Source organism: Aspergillus aculeatus (genome assembly GCF_001890905.1).
Source record: "Aspergillus aculeatus ATCC 16872 unplaced genomic scaffold ASPACscaffold_2, whole genome shotgun sequence".
Taxonomy (NCBI): Eukaryota; Fungi; Ascomycota; class Eurotiomycetes; order Eurotiales; family Aspergillaceae; genus Aspergillus; species Aspergillus aculeatus.
Genome location: NW_017962977.1, coordinates 1,997,215 through 2,015,819, shown reverse-complemented (window position 1 = coordinate 2,015,819; position 18,605 = coordinate 1,997,215). Strand labels below are relative to the sequence as shown.

Here is an 18,605-nt window from a genome sequence, read left to right as displayed (position 1 = left end):
CGACACTGACACTTGCACTGCACTGTCAATGGACCTGGCTCGTGGGTTAGGGCCGTGTGTGATTGACGGTGAGCATGAGCATGCAGCACGTGAATTGACTACAGGCCACTAACAGAGGCCAAAGAACTCAAAGAAGCGGCTTAGTTGTGCTCTCTGGGACTATCGGTCCGCCTCAATGGCACACATTCCGCTCTGGCGAGGGTATTGGCTGGTTTTCCCGAATCTAACCCCAGTGCGGTATGTAGAGCACTCAGCGGAAGTTTGGGCGACCCACGACTTGAGGGATTTAGCTGGGGAAAACGAGATAACGTAGGATCCATCCGCGATCTTGGTTGACCACAAGCACCAAGGGCCCTCTTCCCGTTCGACTTCTCCAAATTGTTTCTTTTTTTTTCTTTTTCGTTTTCGTCTTTCCGATTGTGGGAATGCTTAGGATTATGGCGTCATTGGGGAAACATCGGGGATTTACTGCGGAAGCTATCCGAATTTTTCGTTGCGGGCAGCCGGCAAGAGGCAAGAAGGAAAGAGGTGAAAGCCTATCATCGCGAAGGTTAAGCACCAGACTCTAGTGCCAGCCCCAACCCCTTCGCAGAGAATGAGCTTACCTTGGATCGGATCCTCGGCTTCAGCATAACTTACCGTCTACACGGTTTGGGTTTTTGAGAGCCATGCTTAAAAACCTTATGAAAACGTGGGAGGATAAGCAGGTAAGTGACACAGCAAGTGACACAGCTAGTTATGTCCTTACTTAGTAGGAGAGTCCATCTCTAACATGTCTGACCCTTTCCTGTAGGAAATGTTTGACCTGAGTCTATTATTATGTCTCCACGGAGACACGACACGATAGCAGCTGGGTCGCGACCCTCGACTTGTGGATGCGGGAGTCTTGGTGTGGCTTGAGCCCCATCCAGCGTATACGAATACTGGACACCATTCTTCAGCCACTTCATTCATAATGTCACGAAGGGACACCGGAGGTGACCAGTCCTCGAAAGGGGCGGGTAACGTTCGGATGGGCCTGGGGTTAGAGCCCACCACTACTGTGCGACATGCGGCCGATCAAATTCAGCCTTCATATATGGAACAAAGAGTCATGCACACTCGGACTGAGGCCATTCAAAATTTGGGTCGTTGCCAAGATTGCCAACTCCACGGACTGATAATGCGATCTCCCCCCCCAACCAAAAGTACTTAGGTTTGAACTCTAATTGGATAGCACTCGCAGCATTCGTTATAGCACGCACCGACTCCACATGAGGAAGCAAACCTTGTTCAGTTGTCGCGGAATGCTACAGCCTACGGTGGTGTGCGGCAAGCTCCCAGTGTTGCATTTATTATTGTGAAACTCTTGGTGCATGAGTCCAACACCTCGGCCACCACGGGCAGAGTCTGGAAGCAATCGTGGGTCGCGGGCATCTGGGAATGCTTCATGTCATGGACGGGCAACAGATCTCTAACCCACGAATGGTGATCGGGAAAGAGGGAGGGATGATGCGCAGGGCCAAAGGATGGTCCTTCATGATCGACGCGAGCGCGTCCCCCGCGGAATCGACCTCCCGGAGAAAAGAGTGGGACCTTGGATTGCTATCTGCACAATGCACAATACCTGCGCCCTGCCAGATAATAGCTCTCTGCCTTGGTGGGGATATGTCTGAGAGAGAGGAAAGAGCAAATCAAGGACCCCCACGTCCGACGGATACCTGTGTCTCATACTCCGACTCGTGCGGCCGGGGCAAAAATGGCATGATGGTGGATTGGTATCAGATAAGAACTCGAGATGGATGGGGGGCAACGAGCTCCGTTCCATGGATCGCGGTGGTCCATTTTCCCACTTCTCCAGCACAATACGAAAAAAAAGGAAAGCACTGGGCAAGTCCCAGAATGAACAATGCACACGCCAAATATGGCCATTGTCATTATCTATTACGCGAGACGATCGAAAATAAAACCAATAGCAGAACCGCGGGTTGGTTGATCACACGGGAAGCTGGACCGGACCGATAACTAGGTACTCCGTGCAATACTACTAGGGCTCCCAGCTGCCAACTTTTTCGCTTCCTGCAAGGACCTTCTGCGCTTCAATTTGATTAGAACCATGGATCGATGTCAAGCCTCACACGTATGTACCGCTGGTTTATTTTTGTTTCTTCGGGCTCGGTTGAAATAGGCAGGCACAGACGATTTGATTGCTGGGATGGGGGGCTAGCTTCTATGCGAGCCGAGCAAGCAAATGAGCAAGCAAGCAGGCAGGCGAGCCAGTAAGCCAGCCAGCGAGGCGAGGCGAGGCGAGGCGAACAACGAGAGAGCAAGGACGCTTTCTCTGATAGCAGTGCTTGATTATTGCTGATGTTGCATGCAACATCAATCCATTCGATAGAGAATCGCGACGAGCAGAATTTGCAGCTGCAAACTATGTCGACAGCTGCAGGGCTTACTGGCTTAGCTGACTAGTGTGTTCCTGCACTCTGCAAGTTTGCACCACCACCATCGCACAGCCCCATGACCATCGAATCGGGCTGAGGAATTGCTTTCAGATTCCTTACGAATTACGACGACTTTGAGGCCACAAAGCAAGCCGTTCCCTCGACGAGGATGAGGACCAAGGTCCCGTCAGCGACCCTTCCCCCCTCCGCCCCAGGATCACTGCATTAGTCCCTTCCCAGGGCATCTTCAGGACATCCACTCGTCCCCCCCCGGATCTCTCCGTCTATTACAATAAGTTGATCTATAGTAGTCGTACGCCCTGGGCCTCGATTACCTGACCATGGGGACGGTCGGACATGGGGCCGTCCGGGCCGGAGTCAGCGAAGGAAGCGAGGCTTGCACAAGTCCCTTTTGACCTTCTTCACACCACATAAGCATCCTTCAGGAATCCTTCAGGGCATGGATGACAAAATACGGGGAGGGGGCAAACAAGGCGTGCCTTTGGGCGCTGGGGCCAGCAGCGTTGACGCCACAGGCAAAAGCACACAAAGAAAAAAACATAGATTGGAAGGGGAAAGGCAGAAGCAAAATCGACCCCAAAAATCAGACTGAAGAAATCCTCGAGATCAAGAAATCAGCAAGCAAACCGGCATAGACTACCAATAAGCAAGCACACAATCACACACACAAAGCAACGAAGAAATGAGGCAGAGAGAGAATTTTGTTGGTGGACACGAGAAAACAAAAGTAAACTAGGCAGCAAGCAAAAAGGGAAATAGGCCTCAGTGGATGGTAGTTTAGATCAAGCTCCCCTTGATCGTGGGGAGTCAGTCTCTTCCTATCATATGTTTATACATCCAATGTGTCTCATCATCAGCCCATAATAATATGATTGTGGGAGAAGAAGAGGACGAGAGACAGCAAGAAAAAAAGAGACGAGCATCCCGCTCACCGCCCGAGCCAACTAAGCCTCTTCCGTAATCCTCAACGACCGACTTAACCGAGCCTCTCCTCCGGACTAACTCAATCCCCCGCTCCGTCCCCACTCCACCACTATAAAACCTCCTCCTACCTGTCGACCACCACATTTTTCTTTTTTCCTTTTCTTTCTTCGTGCGGCGACGCAACTATTACATTCACCCGTGTTGCCTGGACATCATTCTCTACCGTGATGTTTTTTTCCCAGGTGTCAGTTGCGTCACAGACGAACGGAATTGCACACCGGTTCTACTTTATTGGTCTTTCTGAATTTTTCCTACTAGGATGAGACCATTTGGTTTGGGATCGGACATTACAATTTTCCCATACGGCGTTGGCTGCTTTCCCTTGCGGGATGGAAAGCTTCGCTTGGAGGGATCATTGCTTGTAGATTGAGTCTTGCGTGCAAGAGACTCGTAGTCATTGTAGAAATCGTGGGATAATTCTGGTGATCGTTCTCGGTGATCAGGACGCATGTCTAGATTGTTGCGGGGTAGTACATGAGATATCATTGTATAGTTGATATGCATAGATATCGTATCTTGTATGGCCAGCCAGCCTCTAGTACTTGTTCGAGGGACTGTATGTGCTGTTGTCTGTTGTTGGCATCATGCAAGTTCTATCTGCGTGCACACTCAAGCCCGCCAGCATGAACATTCCGCCAAAGAAACTCCCCGGACACATGCCAAGTACGGAGTACAGTACATGGGTGTACATACTACACACGCCTCGCTTGAAGTCTCTTCTCCTATTTACTCTACTCCCCGGGCTCATCGCCAATCTTCTCCAACTTGCCCATCTCCCGCTTCTCACCGGCCTCGCCGAAGATCCGGATCCGGTCCACGCGCAGCTTCTCACTATCTCCGTCGCCATCCACAAAGAAAATCACCAGCGAGGTGACGTTCTGGAACTTGACGAACCGCAGATCCACCGTAGCTGTACCCGTGTTCGCGTCCCAGCTCTGCGGCTGGATCTCCACCGCCTGCACCGGGTCGATATCGTCCGCTTCGTCGAAGCCCAAGACATGGGAGCGATTCGTATACAGCTTGATCGTCTTGGGGCGCATCGGGCGCTCGTCCTCGTCGCGTTCCTCGTCCTCGTCCTCTCCCGTTGGGAAGGATGTGATCTGCAGCGAGTGCACCTTGACGGTTGACTGGAAGGGCACGAACAGCATCAGCTGCTCATCGGTGTCACTCTCCACCCAGTCCGGACCGCCGGCCTTCTTGCCCTTGCTGTTCAAGGCGGAGGGTTTTGGCCCCTCGAAGAGCGTCCTGGCCGTGCCGTACTCGCTGGCCCGGTTCAACAGCTCCAGTCCCTTGGGGTCGGCTTGGTCTGTGATGTCACTATAGCCCTTGGGCACGGCGCCTCCGATCCAGTATCCCCCGCTGCCGCTGCCACCGCTGCTTGATCCTTCGCCAGATGAGGGCTCGGCTTTGTTGGCCTCCGCGGCGAGTTTACGGACGACGTCGTTGAGCTTCTTCGGGTCGGCGCCGCGGATGGTGGAGGTTGGGCGGCCGCGTTCGAAAACGATGAAGGTGGGCATTCTATTGCGCAGGATCCCCGAGATTAGCCTGGGTTTCCTTCCCTTACCAAACGGTCATGGGAGGCGGAAGGGTCATCATACGCTGTGACGCCATAGGCCTTGGCGATATCTTGCTGGTTGTCAACGTTGATCTTGGTGAATGTGATCCGGTCCTTGCGGGACAGCTGCATGGCTAGCTGCTCGTACGCGGGGGCGATGGCAGTGCATGGTCCACACCAGTCTGCGTAAACTTTTTGGAGCAGAAGGGGTAAACGAAGTCAGCTGGATTTGTTTGTTTGTAGGGTGGTTTTGTGCAACCGGTGTGGATGTGAGACAGGTGGCAGGGGGAAACGAAGGAGGGGGGGTAAGGCGGGGGAGCTGGGACAAAGGGAAGACAAGCTCACAGTCGGCTACGACAAAGGTGGACGAGCTCAGTAGAGAGGCAAATTGCTCTTTGGAGGTGATTTGCACGAGTTGTGACATCGTGGCGGTGGGGGTGAACTGAGCTGAGAGGTGTGAATGAAGAGTTGAAAAAGGAGGAAGAGAAGAGCAAAGGAAGGAAGGATGGGTTGGTTGGTTGTTGTTGACCGGAGCAGACTGGACGGTTCGTCCGTCCCTTCGTCTCCGCCCCGGACTATCCATTATATGTCATCAAGTCCGAGTCTCCTCAACCCCGCGGCTGCTTCTGCGACGATTTTCACCTCTTGGATCACCCTCTTGCTCATGAACACCAACTTCAAAAAGGCGCACTCATTAGTTCATTTCTCATTCACAACTAGAATTACTGACATCTACTCTTGAATCGGTAATTGAGTATGATGTGACCATCATATCCGCCACCAGTCTGCTCATGACTAGGCGCTCAATCCACGAGCTTGGACCATCGTAGTCTTTGTTGGACAGACCTCTCCGAGACAGCAGGAGAGATCATGCTTGCAGGCCAGGGGCCTTGAAGACAAGCGTGAGCGTCTCGAGTCCACCTCGACCTTGAGTGCTCAATTTGCGTTACCAGAGCACCCGCGCTCGCTATGCGGGCTATATTCCGCAAATCACCTTATCGTATCGGAGCCTCAAACGAGACTAGAGAGCGTCTCGTCTCTTTCCCCAGAAGAGACAGATTGATGGCTATTCTACCCGGTGAACCAGGTAAATATGTGGGTGACATCTCACCCTCCGGGGAGGGAGCAAGACCAGAAAAAGAGCATTACCGTATGCTCACACACAAGGATCCCCACCAACATCATCATCACCTCAGGTTCCCTGCTTCTGCACCTCTCCCTCTCGCTCCTGCTCATCATCACTGCCATCATTTTCAACCGCAAACAGGACCTTCATCCACAGACTGCAACCCCGACACCCGACCACGATCTCCCCATTCTCCGCCTCCCTCTCCAAGTCCTCTTCCGTGAGAAGAAATCCCCTCTCATCCCCACAGCGACACCCTCTATACCATATATCTCCTTCGCCGTCTCCACCTTCCGCGCAGCCCAGATCCTCCAGATCCACCACCTCTAACCCCGTGTGAAACAGCACCCCGTTGCCCCCGGCCTTTTCCTGCCCCGCGGCGGCCCGCGCGCGATCCAGTCGCAGGGAGCGATCATACTCGGCGCGTAGAGACGGAACGGAGAGAGTCTTGTATGCAGCTGTAATTTCGTCTATCGTGTAGGGTCTCGTCTGTGGCGGGGAGCTGGGGGTGTTGTTCGAGGCCAGATAACCTAGAGGCGCATCCTGAGCGGGTGTGCTGGCGGCGGCAGCCTTGTCCGGGTGGTGTTTGAGTAGGGCGCGGTGGTATGCGGCTTTGAGTTCTTGCTTCGAGAGGGACGCATTCGTGAAGGGGAGGTTGAGGATCTCGTAATAGTCAAGAGGGAGAAGATTCGTGGTGAGAGTCATTGTGAATGTCCTTTCCTTCCTGTTTTTGTCTCCGTATCCTGGTCTGCTCGGAGGAAGATCGAAGGTGGGGTCGACTGGCGATGGGGGTTTCAGTTTAGTGTTCACGTGAAGAGAGATTTTTCTCCCCTCTCTTGCGAGGCGCGTGTAAAAGATATTCGTGTGTCAAGGAACTTCCCTGTATAACGGGTATCAGATGCTTCGTCGCAAAAAGATGATGAAAAAAGATAAGGCGGCGCGGCGAACGGGTCTTGGCCGTTCCGCATATGCGATCTCGGCCGCCCGCCGCGCACCGCGGCCATAACTCTCGTGACTCCTGGATTTCGGAACTACTGTTGTGACAAGAGCCATGCCGCTGCATCTAACATCACTCGCAATGTGAATTGCAGAATCCAGCGATTAAACTTTTAGAATACAATACTCGAAGGTAAGTCTAATTCGCCTACAGCCTGTTCCTATAATATAACTCATCTAGTGGATAAGTCTAGTATTGATGCTCTAGCTATCTTCTACCTCTAACCCAGAAGACTCGGCTGTACAGTGCCTTCGATGGCAGACAAGCCGAGAACAAAGCCGCACAGAAGGGCCACGGCCGTCGAAGAGCGGACCGTTTACGCATATATCGGATATCAAAATGTCGAAACAAGTCAAGAAACGCAATGCCCCGCGAACTGATTATGCCAAAAGAAAACGCAAACATTATTCACACACCTTGCCCCTGATCTATGCCTCGAAGGTCTTGAAGACGTAGCGGTCCTCGGCCTTGCTGGTGAAAGGAACACCCAGCTCGAGGAGCTTGACGTACACGTCGGTGAACTCCTTGAAGAAGACATCGTTGTCCTTGGCGTAGCGCTCGACGTGCTTGCGGAACTCCTTATCCTTGATCATGGCAAGGTCGGTGGGGAGCATCATCAGGGTCTTGGTGGTCTTATCGGTGAACTGGACGGGGCCGTTCCACTTCCGCTGCTGCCACTTCTCGTCGAGCAGGAGCTTGAAGAAGTCGTTGGTGAAGACAGTGGGGCTGAAGTCCCAGGGACCGTCGAAGCCGGAGCGGTCGGTGTGAGCGCGACCCAGGGCGTGGGCACCAATCAGGGCCACGATCTCCTGGTCGTTGAAGCCCATGCGGTAGAAGATGTCACGGACGTGTCTCTGGTCCTTGGAGGCGTCGGGCAGACGGCCGTCGGGAGTGCAGGCGGCGACGTCCCGGTCCTGACGGCCGGGTCTCCAGGGGATGGCAGGGCCACCGCACTCCTGGATGGCGGCAGAGCCGGCCAGGGTCCACAGGTCAGAGTAGGTGATCCAGGGGAACTGCTGCTTGATGGGCTCGAGGAAGTCTCTGGCGTGCTTCAGACCGGCGTTGGCACCGTGATCGGACTCGGGAGCGAACCGCATGGTAGCACCGTTGCTACCACCAGTGCCGGTCTCCTTGTCATAGGTGCCACTTGCGTGCCAGGCCAGGCGGACAAGGACCTATCAGCATTGCGAGATTAGTGTCGTGTCAGAACAAGAACAAGGACTCTTCAATATTGGTTTGTCAAGACTTACGGGGCCGTAGCTGCCATCGTCATAGTCGGTCTCGTCCACCAGCTTCTTGGCAATCGCATCGTACACCTTCTGGTAGTCCTCCTGGGTGGGGACGAAAGCCTTGGAGGTCACGGAAGAATCGCCGCTCTGGAAGAAGAAGAAAGCACCAGCGGCGCCAGCAGCAGCAACACCAGCCCACAAAAGGCCGTTAGAGGACTTGCTGGAGCCAGCCTCGGAGGCGTAGCCGCGGCGAGCAGCGGTGCGGAAACCCTGGGAGGAAAGAGCATAACGAGCGCTGCGAGCAGCGGGTCTGAAAGCCGAGGTAGCCGGGGTCGAGCGAAGGAAGGCCCGAGAGGCCGAGCGAGCAGCGGAGGCCATTGTGTGAGAAGGAGGTGTGAAACGGAGAGAGATTATGTTGGGATAGGTAGGACGAAAGGGTACACACAGTACTCTTGGGGTGAATCGACTACTGAGGGAGGGTGAGACGAGAAGACGGAGGAAGAGGCGAGAAGGGAAGAAGAGGTGACAGGTAGAGAAGAAAGAGGAGAAAGGACGAAGACAGGGATACTAATAAGTCTACCAGGCTGCGAATCACTTCCATCGGTTTTGCCCGCGACTCCTCCAATAATCCCTGAGGGCACCAATGACAAAGGCGAATTGGGGCGAGCTCTAGCCCCAATCTTTTGAGTAAGCAATAGCCAGTCTTTTGGCTTTCTGTCTCTCTCCGCATTTCCTGTACTTTCTTCTGGAACACCTGAGTTTTGCCGTGGGTTTGTCGGATGAAATGATTGCCGCGGCTGTTGGAGATTACGGGTCGTGGCAACCCCTTGGGGCTCGATCCATGGCTCTTCTCAGGGCTCTTTCCCTGCCCTGGAAATTACTTGCTCTCTTCAATGGATTATACTCCGGAGCTTTCTTCGACAATTATTTTATCTAGCGCAATGGTGTTGTCAGCCCGAGGAGGGGTAGTCTAACCCTTGTCTGTCTTCTCGCGTTGGCGGGATGGGATGGATGATAGATACGATGCGACAATCCGAACGGGGACAAATCCAATCATGAATGTCGAAGCGGGTCTGGTGAGTCCCGATTATAAACTTGCGACTTCTCTTTGGTTCTTTTGTTCATTCTCGGCTCCACCATTTTTCTTCCTCCACTTCCTCCGTCCGTCTTACCAAATCGTGCCTGTCCAGAACTCCAGACTTGTCGCCATTACTCATCATCGGCAATCAACTTTGTACCGTCCTAATTTTGGCATCTCGGATCTACAAAGCATATTGAACTTTGTGTAGAGCCGAAGAAGGTTCTTTCGAAGCCACCGGATGCCTACTGGGTGACCTTACAGGTAGAATTTGCTGGACGATTAAAAGCAACGTTGCGTGACTGCTGGATTTGCGCACACCCTCACGCCTCATCGTAAGACGATGGCGAGATTCGGAATCAATTTCCATTTCATCCCATTTCTGCAGAAGAGAGGGCGGTGATTAGCCCTAATAATCCTCTGCTCCTGATTGTCGATGAGGGCTTCGAGTGCCATTCATCGACTGAGCTGAGCACCGCAACCAGAACATCCTCAAGTTGTAAATTTCAATGCGACAGCACAGCGTACCATGACCGATGCACATAAGCGCAGTAGTCCTCTCTCTGGTCGGAGCTGAGGTCAACGCCAAGACGCAACATGCAGCAACATGCAAACTACAATTTGGGGCTTTGCAAGAAAGAATGTCCGTCGTAAAAATAGTCCTGCCGTTCGATCAAAGCGAACACCAGGGTGGAGTAGACGCAGCTCTGCTAAAAACTGTTTGGTTTTGATCTTCCACTGAACGAACTAAATAAAAGTATGCCTCTTTGCCATTGAATAGGCTAGACGCGCACTGTGTGGGTTTTGTGTGTTCGTGTTGTCTCTGCTTTCTCTACGAGTAGGCAACCAAGAAAATGCCACAAGGACCCCCCACTGCCAACATCATGCAGTTCGGGGGACGAGGTCCATCTGATGCGATTGTTCAAGTTGAATAATCGTAGCAATGAGGATGGGTTTGTCCTTGTGAGACTGGGCCATGGCTGGCTGTCGATGTGACAGATTGCCCAAGTAGCCGATTGTTGATGGGAGAGAAAATTAAAGGAGAAAATGGAAAAAGTCGGACGGCTACGGTTACATGAGAATATATGTTTCGCTTAAGATGGTCATGTGATGCGCTAGTCCTCGGTGGGTAGAATGTTTGTCCGTGCGGGTACCCAGCTCAAGGTCGGTCGGTGATTGTGACTTGGAGGGGTTGAAACTACATACATTGATTCAGATAAAGCTTTGGATTTAATCTTGTTCGCTAATATTACACTTCACTCATGTAATATCTCCTGAGCATCTACCTATTTTCTATGGTGATCTTCGGTGGAATCTCGTGTTCAAGAAGGTTTCATGGAACTCAAGTTCCTGTGACATATATTTAAGAAGGTATCATAGTCACTGGAATAGAAAACGTTAAACGCCAGCGAAGAACTAATCCCAACAATGCACAAAGAGTATCATGCCCCCAACAGGCAATTATCAAAACCAGACATCCCTCAAACCTCAAGTCTGGGTTCACTTCTGGCGTCGGTAGTTGATCTCATCGACTGCCAGCCCAACAAGCTGCGTAATAGGTCCACCCCGTCGCTTCTTGTATCTGCGCTCCGGCTTCGCGCTGTCGTACTCCATACTCGACATGTCTGAGTCTGGCTGCGCCTGCGACTCGAGCATCGGCGCATCCTGGGTGTTGGCCTGGAAGGGCTCGAAGGCGGGCCGGACAGACAACGTCAGCCCGATCCCCAGACAAACGAAGACGATTGCAATTTCCTCCAGGACCGACATGCACAGCTGGATGGTGACGTTTCCGGAGAGCGAGCTGAACTCTGGCTTCTGGGCAAAGGCCGATAGCAAGGAGTATAGGATGCGCACGAAGAGAAGAGGTATCGAGATGCCGACGGCTAGGAGCAGGCGGTGCTCGCCTTCCTCGATCCGCTGATATCTGAGAGAGATGAGGAGCAGCAGGATGCAGAGGCCGACCCATGCGATGAGGTACAGCACCAACCCGGCTTTCGTCTTGGAGTTGTACAGTCCCTCCGTCGGGCTGGTGCTCTTCGTTTGGCCCACGATGCCCAGGATCATGCCTACGATGGTGATCAGGCCGGTCACCTTGAACAGGAGGGGGTGTAGAGCGTGGCCGGATTTCCGTTGGATCGAGTCGTTACTGGATCGAAACACGGGATATTAGTAAGGATGATTATTGAGAACCTGCTGGAGTATACCTACGCTCGAGACAACAGGCCAATGCAGGCCCAGGTTAGAGGCGAGACTCCGATGGATGTGCAGACTGCCCATGCCACGTAGAGATCGACTGATGTAGGATTGTTGATGGTGGCTAGGTAGCAGCAGGACCCGATGATTCGAGCTAACGAGAATATCACGAAGAATATCCAGCCCGAGCTTCGTGTGAAACCATGGCGAAAGGCCATCCATAATGCCGTGAATAAGGTGGGGATGTATACTATTAATTCGAGGATGGAGATTCCATGGCGATAGTCGATAGCCATGATTGCAATAGTCGGCTGAACAAGACTTGTCAAGAGAGTATTGGGAGGAATGGTGAACAGAAAGTCTGAAGCTTCATATCAAAGCCAATGAAGGGGAGTAGTTCGCTATTTAATTCCCTCAACTCGGACTATCTCCAGTCTCCATGAGGAAGAATTTTAGCCTGAGAACCACAAGGCTGTGCAGATACTATGATATTGCGAGTCTCCAGCAGGATCGTCGGGCTGTGTTTGCGACCCTCATAGGCACTCAATCTACGGTTCCAAGCAATATGAAGTGAAGAATACCGCATCCTTCACAGGGCGGGATTGTTTGAGGAGATACTTTGGGCCAATGAATAGGCTGGGCGACTGGGAGGTGCTCGCTCTGCATACCTGAAGCGGGTTAGTTGGAGAGCCTGAGGCTTGACTGGACCCAGCCGCCATCCTGGACCGACTGTTGGACTCCACTCGGGCTTGGCTCTTTCTTACTGTGTACTCTTACCTCTTACTTGTTCCGACTTGGCTGCCAATGTCAGCACTATGAGGAAGACTGACTTCTGACAGTTTAGATTTCTTTCATGCAACGTCTTTATTGTAGGCTTCCATGGTCTCTTTTAACGTATCAAGTGTCCGCTCAGAGTCATGAGCGACTGGTGCTCTTCGGTTAGCCCGTTTCCTGCAGGCAGTCTCCTACCAGTTTTCCGAGCTCGTCGAACTCCGGCTAGCCATGGTATACCGTGGTAAACCGAGTGGCGGATGCGACACCTGTCGCGCGAGAAAAGTCAAGGTATGTTCTTGCGGTCAAGGCTGAGCAAACAATCTCTGTCGTTGTTGGAAACTAGTTTCGGCCCCCACGACTACCAATGCTGATCATGGAGCTTAGTGCGATGAAACAAGACCCGTCTGTCTACGCTGCACCAAAGCTAGGCGTACCTGCGCCGGTTATCGGGATCAACTTTCCCTGTGGTTTAAAGACGAAAGCGACGCCACCGTGCAGAAAGTGAAGGCATTGGATAAGTCGGGCTCGGACGACTCAGCCCCACCAACAACGGCCGGTGTAGCGATACGACAGGCGGCTGCCCAAGTATATCGCCTCCAGCACTTGACCTTCTCAATCCCCGTCTTCAATTTTGCGCTGGACCACATCTTCCAAGCCACCTGCCTGTTTCTCAAGTCGTATTCATGGCTCAATGTCTCATGCCTTGTAGAACAGTCTCAGACGCATGCCCTCTCTACTGGCGAAAAAGCCATGATGACGGGCATTGCGTCGGTGGGTCTTGCTAATCTCGCTAATCTTCATAATTCACGTCCCTATCGAATATCTTCAAGAAGCGAGTATACCACTGCTTTGCAGTTAACAAATGCTGCTCTTTGTGATCAAGAAGCGGCCAAAGAAGACACCACGCTCACTGCGGTGGCTTGTCTCTCGTTGTATGAAGTGAGCTCTTTGGGACTCTCCCCAGAACAAAACAGCTGACTTGATCTGCAAGATTATCTGCTGCGACAAGGAATCATCCTTGCTATCTTGGTATGAACATGCACGAGGCATTGCGGCCCTACTCGAACTTCGTGGAGAGGAACAGCTCCATCGTGAAACCGGTCTGCAAATGTTCCAAGTCCTGAGAAATGAAGTGGTTAGCTTCGGGATCCGTCCAAGCTAGGTTACGGAGTGCATATGTCTGACTTTCTCATAGCTCATCGGTTGCCTGCAAAAGCGAACACGAATGCCTCCTACTCTCATCAGGACTCCATATCGGCCAAATTCCACTGCTCAGAGTTATTGTGCAGATAGGCTGGTGGAGATTGCTGCCGGTCTATGCGATCTTCAAGTTCAAATGAGCGAGGAAGCAGTCACTGACAGCGTCAGAATACTTACGCTCGCCATGAAGCTTGAATCTAAATTAGAGGATTTCAGTAAGGAACTCTCTGCTGAGCTGCCCTACTCAGTAAGTCTGCGAAGCAATTCCCAGGCCTCACGAGAGGAGGCGGTAAACGCGGTCAGTCATTACAATGGTTATTACCATGTGTACCAGTCCATGTGGACGTGCAATACTTGGAACAACTACCGATACATCCGGATCCTCGTCAATAGCTTGATTTTGGCACAGTTACGACAATTGATGTTTCAATCCGAGCGCAGCTCAGTTACCCCGGGCATAAAGAGTCTTTGTCGTCACGTCCGCGCTCTTTTAAGGCAACTAGCGATGGATATCTGCTGCGCGGTTCCGTACAAATTCGGCCTTGCTCAGGAAGCCGAGAGACAAACTCTGGATTCATTGGTAACAAAAGCCGGCACTGGGTTCACTCTGCTTTTGCCCCTCTATCTTGCTTCGCTAGTCGATGGAGTGTCGAGCCCTGTCCATGCTTGGGCCATGAGGTGCCTCGGTATTATCGGGCACAAGATGGGAATACGGACAGCTGTATCCCTTCTGGATGTGCTCGAGAGAGAGCAAGGTTGGACGGCCTGGATCGACTTGACAGATGGTGCAGGGGATGAATAGACGTATATAGTGGAAGGACTGTGGTGCCTAAGGCATCACAAGACAGCGGAAACTCGGAGACTCATTCACGTGACGCACTATTGTGTCTCATTTATAAGAGTTTTCCTCCGCGCGGCAAGAGGGAACCTTTTTTCTTTTTCTTCTTTACACTTATCATACCTCACGAACGCATAATCAACCTACACTCCTATCCTCCATAGGATGGCAGGTCATATTGGCGTACCAGAATGACGTTTTCAACACCGGGCAAATGTCTTGCTATGGCTTCATCACCGTGCTGGGTTTCTTCGGGAGCCTCGAGTGCGATGGTGATGGAGTCAACTGCTGCTCATACATGCCGACGCAAGATCGTTTCTTAACTGTGTAAACGGAGAAGAGATCTTTCTTCTTGTATTGTAGTCGTGGTCACACGCGCTCATGCCGGAGACCGTTGCAGCGATCCAGAGAGTGTCACTTGTGATGCTTCACGTAAGCGCGGATCAAGCAACCAGGTTACCGAGCCCGTGGATTGATCTTCAGGAATCATTCGATTAGGTTTCGCGGGCGCAGTGAGTTGAGTATCAGAACTTGGCTCAAGTCCTCAACGTGGGTTTTAGTGATTGACGAACGCGTCCGACTCCGGACCCGAAACTATCTTTTTTGAGCTTGAGTGAAAAGGAGTCTGTCCTTTGCCCAGACCGCGCATGGAATTAAAGTGAACCAACTGCCTGCAATATATTAGCGACATAATTTGGGGGAATAATGCCAATGGCGCTGAAAATAGAACGATTGTGGCCCGTTCTCTTAAAAACTGGGTCTATTGTCCAGTTGGGGGCTGCTTGCCCCTGACTCTTGACAATGGAGCAGAGAAACAAGCAGCAAGCATTGCATGGATGGATGGATGGATGGATGGATGGATGCATCGGCGGGCGCCGTCTTGAACTCCGGATGCAGGACCGAACGAGGCTGCTTCTCAAACCTCGAGTAGTTGCAGTCTAGATGTTTTTTCAATCAATCAGTCAGTCAGTCAATCATCATTGAATTGGTTCAAATGACTACCGTAATCTGCATTAATGATTACAGAAGAGTGATTAACATTAGTTAGTTAGTAGTTAGTAGTAGAGAGGAGAGACAAGAGCGCGACTTCGAGGAAATGGAATCCACCATCCCAACTTTCCTCCCCACATCTTCATTCATTCATTATTCATCCCTGGCCACTTTCTTCCTCCGTCGGCCCTCTCCTCTTACCTCAGCTTTACTCAGTCTATTACCTCCCCTCCCCCACCTCTTCTATCCTTTTTTGATATTCTATTATCTTTTCTCTCAATTCAAACGGCTCTTCTTCGGCTTATGTCCTGGATGCTGATTGTGTAAATATGCTTGATTTCGCTGCCTGAGTGTCTTCTTCTTCCCCCCCCCCGAATTCCCCGTTCCGGGAGCTCGGCTCGTGCATTCACCTGAGACTTTTATCTCTACGGAACCCCCCTGCAAGTTTACGACCGCAAACTCTTTTGTTCTTGGCTCTCAACACTTGGAGCCCGTCATTCTACTTGTACAATATAGTTCGTAGCCTTTTGGGCATCGTGCGACCATGGTGGGAGGCATTAGCAAGCGGCAGCAATACCGCAATGAGCGGGCATTGCAGGACCTCATCCGGTCGGTTCCTGGCAACGATCGATGCGCTGATTGCAAGGCTATGAATCCTGGTGAGTATCAAGACCTACAAACGTCCTGTCGCAATGTGATGCTAAGAATCTCGTGAAATCCAGGCTGGGCTAGTTGGAACGTACGTACCACGAGCGATCTATGCACGGATTCGAGCCCCCCCCCGATTAAGGACATGGTATATTGACTACATCGGATACAGATAGGCATCTTTCTTTGTATGCGATGCGCGGCCCTACATCGGAAGCTTGGCACGCATATTTCCAAGGTCAAGTCTTTGAGCATGGACTCATGGACGGACGACCAAGTCGATGTGAGTGAGAGCTACCCCACGAGCTCAAGTTGTCCTGGTCTGACTCGTGATGGGTATGGTGGATGCTAGAATATGAAATCGCACGGGAACAACATCATGAACAAGATATTCAATCCTAAGAACGTGAAGCCACCCGTCCCGACCGACGTCGATGAGTCCGACTCGTGCATGGAGCGATTCATCCGGCAGAAGTACCAGCATCGGTCTCTAGACGAGAACAAACAGAAGCCTCCGAGTCGTCATGACTCGGGGTATGATAGATCTCCGGAGGGGTCGCCGCCTCCCTTGCCTCCAAAGCCCGCCAGGCCGTTTGGCTTCGGCCTTCGTTCGGCCTCATCCGCAACGAATCTCAACCGCATCTCCAACCGCAGCGCCTCCTCTCCTCAATCGGACAGATTCGATTCACCTTCGCCGGCGCTAGGTGCAAGGAAGGCTTCGGGGGATGCGTCGTTCGACTCGAAACTGGCTACCCTGAGGGATATGGGGTTCACAAATGAGCGTCGGAATGCTATTGCTCTCCGCGAGTTGAATGGGAACCTTGATAAGACCATTGAGACGTTGATGAGGCTGGGAGAGGGCAACGGTTCTGTGGTGCGACCTCCTGCTTCTGCTTCTGCTTCTACTCCTAGCGTCGATTCCTCCAAATTCGGCAATCCCTTCGATCAATTAGACTCAAGGCCAGCAGCCCAGGCCAGCAGCAACTTCAACCCTTTCGATGCACAGCCGCAACCGCAACCACCACAGCAGCAGCAGCAGCAACAGCAAATGTTGCCTCAGTCGGCCTCTATGCAACCGCTTGAGCAGTCGTTTCAGGGCCTGCAGGTCGCCCAGCCCTTGTTTCCGCACTCTACTGGAGGCTACCCGTACAGACAGTCCTCACTTCCTCAGCCTCTTTATCAGCAGGCGCCTCCCGCAGCTTCTACCCTGAACCAGGGTGGATACGTCGCATCCCCACAGATAATGGACGGGAGCCACAACCCCTTCTTCCAAACCGGAGCTCAGCCGCAGGCCAGCCTGACCACTCCGGGTGCGAGCCCCAACCCCAACATGGGATCAAGCAACCCCTTCTTCGGACAGGTTCCATCACAACAACCATCCATGCAGGCGCAAAACCAGGCGTCAGCCGGTCCATTTGGACCTCCGCGACATGCGAATACCATGCCTATCATGTCTGCGACCTCGCCATTTGGCCAGCATTCGCCATACCAGCAGCAACAGCAACAGCCGCAGCCGCAGCCGCAAGCGCAGCCCCAGCTCCAAGTGCCGCCCACGCAACCAGGGCAGACCTCCATGAACCCGTACCAGATGGTGAATGCGCCGCCCACGCCGCAGAGTGCGGGATATCCCGCTCCAGCGCAGTACGGGTACCAGATGCCCGCCCAGCATTTGTATCCGCAGCACACAGCCCGTGTCGACAAGAACAGCATTCTTGCACTGTATAACCTCTCTCCCCAACCCCCTACGATCCTCGAACACCCTCAAACCCAACAGCCCCCCGCGGCCGTCAACCCAGCCCAATCAGTCCCGATGAACCCACCACCACCTTCCCACTATCAACAACCCGCACCTACCTTCCAACAGCCCGGCGTCACCGATCCTCAAGCGACGGGGACACGGAACCCCTTCTTCACCGCCGCTCCAGCCGCCGTTCCAGCCGCCCCTGCTGCACCGTACCAAATGGCTATGCCCCAAGCTGCTCCCCAGCCCACGGCAGGTTTCACAATGAACAACCGCCCCGCGACGTCAGCAGGCGGGTTTCCCCGCGGTCACATGAGCCAGCAAAGTGTGGACATCAATGGCTTCCAGAGTGGCCGCCACAGCCCGGACGCGTTCGCCAGCCTGAGTGCACGCTACGGCTAGACATCTCGATTCCGCTCCAGCCTTTCATGTGTTCTTTGCGGTTTCTTCCCCTATCTTTTCTTGAGCGTATATATTACATCTCCTCTTTGCCCTCACCCGGGGATTCTTCTTTTCTTTTTACTTCTTCTTTTGGATATGTGTACCTGTGTTGCATCATTCATGGCGTTCTTGAGGCGATATATAGTAACTGTATGATGACGCTGTCCTTGACAGAGCGGTATATACTTTTTCTGTTTTTTTGTCTACAAAATCGGTCAAATTGTTACATAAAGTTGAAATGGACCAATAAAAGCTCAATGTCGGAGTTGGTTGCTCCGGGCTGGGATTGCAATGTCTGGAACTCATGCGCTTCCTCTTCGCGAGTGAGTTCAAGATTATCTGACCATAGCAAGTACTGCTCGGACTC

At 52.5% G+C, this 18,605-nt stretch overlaps 6 protein-coding genes across 6 annotated transcripts; 2 read left to right on the top strand and 4 right to left on the bottom strand.

Moving 5' to 3' along the window:
* Positions 1–3,702: 3,702 nt before the first annotated feature.
* ASPACDRAFT_1852886 (thioredoxin-like protein 1) lies at positions 3,703–5,491 on the bottom strand. Its single transcript, XM_020197275.1, has 3 exons — positions 5,329–5,491; positions 5,027–5,174; positions 3,703–4,946 (listed from the first exon to the last, which is right to left on the bottom strand). Exons 1-3 carry the CDS (start codon positions 5,405–5,407, stop codon positions 4,160–4,162), a joined length of 1,014 nt encoding a protein of 337 aa, XP_020060307.1. The 5' UTR covers positions 5,408–5,491; the 3' UTR covers positions 3,703–4,159.
* A 684-nt stretch (positions 5,492–6,175) lies between these two features.
* Positions 6,176–6,814, bottom strand: ASPACDRAFT_57319 (diphthamide biosynthesis protein 4; the record flags this gene model as incomplete). Its single annotated transcript, XM_020203230.1, has 1 exon — positions 6,176–6,814. One exon carries the CDS (start codon positions 6,812–6,814, stop codon positions 6,176–6,178), a length of 639 nt encoding a protein of 212 aa, XP_020060306.1.
* Positions 6,815–7,290: 476 nt separating this feature from the next.
* Positions 7,291–8,937, bottom strand: ASPACDRAFT_75481 (peroxidase). The gene is made up of 2 exons (XM_020204465.1): positions 8,357–8,937; positions 7,291–8,281 (listed from the first exon to the last, which is right to left on the bottom strand). Exons 1-2 carry the CDS (start codon positions 8,711–8,713, stop codon positions 7,535–7,537), a joined length of 1,104 nt encoding a protein of 367 aa, XP_020060305.1. The 5' UTR covers positions 8,714–8,937; the 3' UTR covers positions 7,291–7,534.
* Positions 8,938–10,913: 1,976 nt separating this feature from the next.
* ASPACDRAFT_57317 (uncharacterized protein) lies at positions 10,914–11,902 on the bottom strand (the record flags this gene model as incomplete). Its single annotated transcript, XM_020203229.1, has 2 exons — positions 10,914–11,559; positions 11,622–11,902. 2 exons carry the CDS (start codon positions 11,900–11,902, stop codon positions 10,914–10,916), a joined length of 927 nt encoding a protein of 308 aa, XP_020060304.1.
* Positions 11,903–12,395: 493 nt separating this feature from the next.
* ASPACDRAFT_1852882 (Zn(II)2Cys6 transcription factor) lies at positions 12,396–13,746 on the top strand (the record flags this gene model as incomplete). Its single annotated transcript, XM_020197274.1, has 4 exons — positions 12,396–12,668; positions 12,765–13,319; positions 13,372–13,515; positions 13,576–13,746. Coding segments are annotated over exons 1-4 (930 nt in total), but the record flags the coding sequence as incomplete, so codon positions are not given.
* A 1,826-nt stretch (positions 13,747–15,572) lies between these two features.
* On the top strand, positions 15,573–18,546 carry ASPACDRAFT_112169 (putative GTPase activating protein for Arf). Its single transcript, XM_020195621.1, has 4 exons — positions 15,573–16,067; positions 16,131–16,147; positions 16,229–16,339; positions 16,409–18,546. Exons 1-4 carry the CDS (start codon positions 15,953–15,955, stop codon positions 18,197–18,199), a joined length of 2,034 nt encoding a protein of 677 aa, XP_020060302.1. The 5' UTR covers positions 15,573–15,952; the 3' UTR covers positions 18,200–18,546.
* The last annotated feature ends 59 nt before the right edge of the window (positions 18,547–18,605 follow it).

Excerpts from the sequence above, each read along its gene's own strand:
- ASPACDRAFT_1852886 (XM_020197275.1), bottom strand. The coding sequence starts at position 5,407 with ATGTCACAACTCGTGCAAATCACCTCCAAAGAGCAATTTGCCTCTCTA. Across the intron at positions 5,175-5,328 it reads CACCTTTGTCGTAGCCGACT|TTTACGCAGACTGGTGTGGA; the intron begins GTGAGCTTGTCT and ends TGCTCCAAAAAG. Across the intron at positions 4,947-5,026 it reads AAGGCCTATGGCGTCACAGC|AATGCCCACCTTCATCGTTT; the intron begins GTATGATGACCC and ends CCTGCGCAATAG.
- ASPACDRAFT_75481 (XM_020204465.1), bottom strand. The coding sequence starts at position 8,713 with ATGGCCTCCGCTGCTCGCTCGGCCTCTCGGGCCTTCCTTCGCTCGACC. Across the intron at positions 8,282-8,356 it reads ACGATGGCAGCTACGGCCCC|GTCCTTGTCCGCCTGGCCTG; the intron begins GTAAGTCTTGAC and ends CAATGCTGATAG.
- ASPACDRAFT_112169 (XM_020195621.1), top strand. The coding sequence starts at position 15,953 with ATGGTGGGAGGCATTAGCAAGCGGCAGCAATACCGCAATGAGCGGGCA. Across the intron at positions 16,340-16,408 it reads GGACGGACGACCAAGTCGAT|AATATGAAATCGCACGGGAA; the intron begins GTGAGTGAGAGC and ends GGTGGATGCTAG.